Consider the following 6000-nt stretch of genomic DNA (forward strand, 5'->3'; position numbering starts at 1 on the left):
TGTAATGAGAACCTTTACTGGTCATGCATGTGCAAACTTAACTATTGAGGTGAATAACAGAACTGCTCCTGTAACAATGCAAGACTCTGTAGGGGAAATTTCAAGTCCCAAGCATTCATGTGGCTGTTACGTTGACAACCCACTGACAAATGGAAACAGCACTTCCTGACAGCAGGGGCTTCCCACAGCGGGACAACACGGCCCTCCACACTGCTAAAACCGCTCAAACAGCTTGAGGAACAAGACAAGGAGCTTAAAGTATTGACCCAGCTTCCAAAATCCCCAGGTCTCAATCCAAACCAGCTTCTCACAGGATGCTCTAAAAAAAAAATTAAAAAGAAGGTCTCTGAGTATTAACTATTGACATCCTGCTGCTTAACTGTTTCTTTCACCCTCAGAGATCAGTTTAACCCCCACAACCAAGAGATGTTTAAGCAGCATGTGGATATCTATCTATCTATCTATCTATCTATCTATCTATCTATCTATCTATCTATCTATCTATCTATCTATCTATCTATCTATCTATCTATCTATCTATCTATCTTTCATCCATCCATCCATCCATCCATCCATCCATCCATCCATCCATCCATCCATCCATCCAATCTTTAACTCTTCTACACCTTACAGGGAACTGGTAAACATTGAGGTTTAAGCACTTCAATGAAAGAATATATATTAGAGTATAGTGTAAAAATAGACAAAAAATTGTTTTTGACATACTTTTTATGATTTAATACTTTAACTGGAGTACATTGAGGGGTTATGAAAGTGATTTTTAAGAATCAGGAATCTTCAATGTCTTTTTATACCCAATAAGAAAAGTTTGAAGAAAGGGGGACATACTGCCGCTGTTGCTTAGACTCCAGGCTGCATCAGTCTACCTGATTCGCTGAGGATCGTCCTTTTGTTTTTACACACCTTTAAGTTCACCAAAAACTGAGAAAATGTATGGTATCTAGTTTGAACCATTTATCTTTTCATTCCACTTACTTTGTAAAATGAGAGATTACCCTCAAAATTTAGAATTTAGCAACAAATTTAGCCCTGCTTTGTTGCTAAACATTAATTCCCTAGTGTTCCCTGCTTGTTGGGTGTTCCTGCTGGATAGACCATTAAGTCTAGACATTGTCACATTCCACTCACAGCAGAACTGGAGGTCAGAGTAGTGGCAGAGTATGGTTATCTCATCCAGATGATAATCTTCTCTAGAAAGTTTCTGTTTTCTGTTCTGTATTTTTTCCTCTTTCTGTTTGACAGTTATATCTGAATTTTTTGGCTAAAACAAATACCTTTCTACTTATCTCTGGCAAAAATAAAATAAATCTTTACTGTTGTCACTTGTTGTGGCTTTTTAAATAACACATAATAAAATGGCCCATTTTGGCTGATTCAGTTGGTGGAAACATTAAATTACAAATTGACTAACAAACACCATCAGTGTGCATCAGCCAAAAAGAACGTCTGTTTCTAATAAAACTGAACTACTGAGTAAAATATATCTTATTTTAAGTATTTCAAACGTGTACATTAGGTTGTTGTTATGGATTTAAGGGAAACTAAGGTCATATTTACGATTATTAAGAACAGATTAAAAAAGAAACATCAAATTCTTAAATCCAAGCATTGTTTGTTTGCCACAGAGATTCAGCGATTGTGAATTTTCCCCAAAATATGGAAACAAAGTAGTTGCACCCCTGTCTTCAAAAATTTATATAAAAACATGCATCTAAATAATTTATTTATATACTGCCAAATTAAAGCTCTGTGATAGAATATGTCCTGTCCAGGGTTTACTCTGCATTCCATCAATAGACTGCTGGAGATTGGTGATGGATGGATGGATGGATGGATGGATGGATGGATGGATGGATGGATGGATGGATGGATGGATGGATGGATGGATGGATGGATGGATGGATGGATGGATGGATGGATGGATGGATGGATGGATGCATGGATGGATGGATGGATGGATGGATGGATGGATGGATGGATGGATGGATGATGGATGGATTTAATTAACACAGTACTGTTAATCATCAAATAATTATTTATTCAAGGAAGTCCACCTGATTGAGTCACATCGGCCTTAAATCCCTTCAACTTCTTCAATATAGAAAGTCATTGTCTGTTCAAATTGATTACTTGAATAGACAATGCTTCACATCCAGAGATTAATGAACTGAGCTGCAATAAATGAAGTGTGTCCTTTTGTTGGCAACTCTCATGCACCGAGGAGACTGTGTCCCAGTTGGGAGTTAAATTGAATTAGCTCTGCCACTCCTAGCAGGTAGAGAGCAAACAGTGTACAGCTGTACCTCTGTAACAGCAACTAAAACTATTTTCTATTTGTTATTCAAAAAAAACCTTTGGCAGTAGGCCAAGCACACACACCCTTCATATGTAGATATACTTTATAATCCTTAGCTTAAGTCAAGCTGAAATATTTAGGTGGTAACTTCACAGCTAAGAAGTTTTTTTAATGAAACAAGGCTGCATATTAGTCTGAAGCATGTATAATGTTCTTCCTGCAATAAAAAAATAGCATTTCTACTCTAATTATTGGAACTTTTATTCTCTGTAATGGCAGGTTTCCTTAAATAAGGGCTGTTTGGTGTTTTTCATCTCTTTAATAAAAAGTAATCTACCCCGCTTTGTAAATTGTGTTCTCATGTAAGAACACAGTCAACAAAACCCAGAACCTAAACATCCATCCATCAATCATCCCAGACCAAAAGTCCTTTAACTGACCCCTTGCATCATAACCAAAGGACTTTGAAATACTTCTGTCATGCAATAAATCACTGAATGGATCAGTACCAAAATACACTACAGACTTGTCAGTGTCAACCACCGGGATGCCTCAGGTCTTCTTGCTCAAACTGAATCAGCTTAACCAGAACCAAACATGGAGAAGCAGCATTTAGTTATCATGCCCCACTTATCTGGTAGTTTCCTTGGTTCTATTGAGAGGTTGGTTACACTGCTGAGCTAAATAACATAATGAGGGAATTCAGGTGTTAAGGGGAGGGAATGCATCTAGAAGTGGCAGGGTTGTGGCCCTGGAGGGCTGGACTTAAACTCCCAGGTATAAACTATTACCTAAAACATCATTAGATTAAGTATTTAGTGCAACTTTTCTTTTTATGAGACATTATTCTTTTCTCAGTGTTGTTTTTCTGGACTTCTACAGTTAGAATAAGATTATTGAAAGCCTTATAGTCAATACCATAGTCAATAACCATTTTCCCCTTCCAGCACCATGACACACCCACCACCAGAAAGCTCCATAGAACCAGTTCAGACCTGTAAGAGACCACCTGCCCAGAGTTGCCTGTGCCTCTCTGCACCAGAACATTATTTTCTATCTAAACCATCTTTTTAAAATACAAACCTAAGGGCAGTTTTAGGTAGACATTAACCAGCCCTTGCTTGGACTGTAGGAGGAATCCAGAGAGAACAAAGGGAGAGCATGCAAGCTGAAAACAGGATTTAGACTGAGAGGCTTCTTGCTGAAAGGCAAAAGCAATACTAACTGCTGCATCGTGCGAAACAGAAGAATAATTCAATAAAAAAAAATGCAATAAATAGAAGATAAACGTTCTCTGGAGATACTGGAACACAAATAGAGTTTGTGATAAAAATCAGTGGGAAATATAATCAGCAAATGCTTCAGAGATTTGAGTGGACGGATTCTCCTTTTGTTGTTATCTAAGAAATGAGTTTTGGATGCAGCACTTTGAGAGAAATACATATATATTTTTTGTTAGTTATAGCTAACAAGTAACATTGTGATTATCTGAAAAGCTTTTGTTTCCACTGCAGCTGTCTTCATGAATCTCTGTTTTTTTGTGTGTTTTTCCACAGATCCTGGGTCTGGTCTTCTCTATGACAATGTTCTGCCAGACAGTGAAAGTAGAGACTTTCTATGCCTAGTGATCGACCCGTCTGCCCTTCTGCGTACTCGGATTGTTTCTCATCTGATAGGGACTCCAAACCCCAAACAATCCCCACCCCCAGCGTCCTCCCTCTTCTTTGAAAAACTTTTTTTTTTTCCCAAGCTTGTCCTCTGTGTGACATTTGCTCCAGGATGTCACCAGTTCACAGTATTCCTGCTATCAACCAGCTCAGTGTTATCCCTTAGTCATGTTTTGCTCTGTGTTAAAAGCTAATTTTTGTGATATATTTTACTGAAAAGTATAACAAACCTGTATAAAACAATGTAACCCCTTTTTTAAATATGTGTATTGCTTAAATTATTTTAAGATTTGTTTGTGTTTTGAAAATAGGAGCTCCAGCTGAGAAAGGCGCACTGGGTTTAGTGCTGCAAATGCATGTCTCCTGCAATGATGTGAATTAAATGTTTTGAGTCGACGAATCGGCACACGTCATGTTTTAATTTCTAATGCAGGAGAAGCTGAACGTCTTTAATGTTCTGTTAAACCAGCGGCTGATAAACAAGAAGAATCTCATACATTTCTCAGGAAGCAGTGCTTAAAATACTACATTCAGTCCCTCAGCTAAGACACTCCAGATTCATCAAAACATTTTGTAATTATCAGACTAATCAGGCATCAATTTGATACGTTTAGTACACTTGCTCTGAATCCTTTGGTTTATTTATTAGCTGCATTTATATGGAGCATTAGGACTGCACCAAGTCTTAAGTCAAAGAATTTCAATGAGCCATGCAGTGGCAGGAGCCTTGGGACTGGCCTGGGGCAAATCTCCCCTCAGCACCAGTCACAGCCAAAATGACAGAGCCTCATCTGCAGTCTTTGAAGTCTCCTCCGGTCCTTTTTGTGACTTCTTAAGGTTCTTTTTTTATTTCCTATCTTAGGCCGTCAAGCATAATCCAGCAGCTGAAAACACCAGAGACGCTATTTGATTAAATTGGCCCATAGGAGAGAAAATGCTTTAGTGTTTTCTACTTCAGTTGAAAGTGTAGGTACTGCAGGTACTGGAACTCTTTCTGCATTTGTTAAGAGCTATCTTCGATTGCTTCTATATTTGAATGCCTCTAACTATATGGAGCTCAAAGAGCAGAAATTCATATTCAATCAAAATATGGAAACTTTACTAATTTCACCCTAAAGTCAAGCAGAATATTTTTAGTCTTTTGGCAGAAATTATATAAGGAACATTCAAAAACTTTTACCACATTTAAAATAGTCAAATATGCACAAAAGTAAGGAAAAAAAAGAAACTGTTTTGGGAGGGTAAATTCCTTCAGAATAGGTTGCTGAACCCCCAGAGGGGAACCAAAGGCAACTAAGGAGGCAAAACATACAGCAAAGTAATATTGAGTGCAGCAATAGAGCAGATCTATGAATCCAGGAGGCAGAACAAAATTAAGACTCAGACATGACTCCAAACCCCACTCTGTTAGAAAAGAAGTTCTAGTAGAAAACAACAAAAGTGTTGTTTCCTTTCAGCTTGCTAAATCATATTCCACCAAAAATTGGATTCTGGTAAAAAGTAACATGAAAGAAAAAGGTGAATTTTGGGCTTTTTAAACTACTTTGAACTTGTAATTAATTTTAACAATGTTTGAAGAGTTTAAACAATAGACGGCATCCATACAGAATTTGAATTCAACACTGCATTGTATGGAAAACAGTTTGTAACCGCAGAACTGTCCCGGTAAGTTACCCTTGAACACAGATCACAGGATGCTGAAAAAAAATACCCAAAAACCCCTAAAATGTGATCAAACATTTGATAACCTTGTGAAGTTGAACAGAGGGCACCGGCTGTTAAGCACAGAGGTGGGAGTGTCATTGTTTGGGGCAGTGGTTCCCAAACTTTTTATTTCTGGGCCCTTGAAAGCTCATTATTTTTACATTTTACTTTAGGTTACACGTTTATTTTCTATATACTCTTAAAGCATAAAATTTGACATGGTTATTTACTGTGTGCTACAATCAGGCATAAGTGATATTTTCTTACTCAGATTTTATTGTCGTTGTAATCAAAATATTGATTGTAACTTTT

At 37.5% G+C, this 6000-nt stretch overlaps 1 protein-coding gene across 1 annotated transcript in view; it reads left to right on the plus strand.

Annotated features, from left to right (window-relative positions):
- LOC119780981 (tetraspanin-4-like) overlaps window positions 1–4385 on the plus strand; it is a 44027-nt gene extending 39642 nt beyond the window's left edge. The window contains exon 5 of the mRNA XM_038281266.1: window positions 3874–4385. Within this exon, the coding sequence (XP_038137194.1) occupies window positions 3874–3942 (69 nt within the window). The 3' untranslated portion in view covers window positions 3943–4385. The remainder of the gene's footprint in view (window positions 1–3873) is intronic.
- Window positions 4386–6000: the final 1615 nt, after the last annotated feature.

This window comes from Cyprinodon tularosa, unplaced genomic scaffold (genome assembly GCF_016077235.1).
Source record: "Cyprinodon tularosa strain WSP-4 unplaced genomic scaffold, ASM1607723v1 ctg1031, whole genome shotgun sequence".
Taxonomy (NCBI): domain Eukaryota; kingdom Metazoa; phylum Chordata; class Actinopteri; order Cyprinodontiformes; family Cyprinodontidae; genus Cyprinodon; species Cyprinodon tularosa.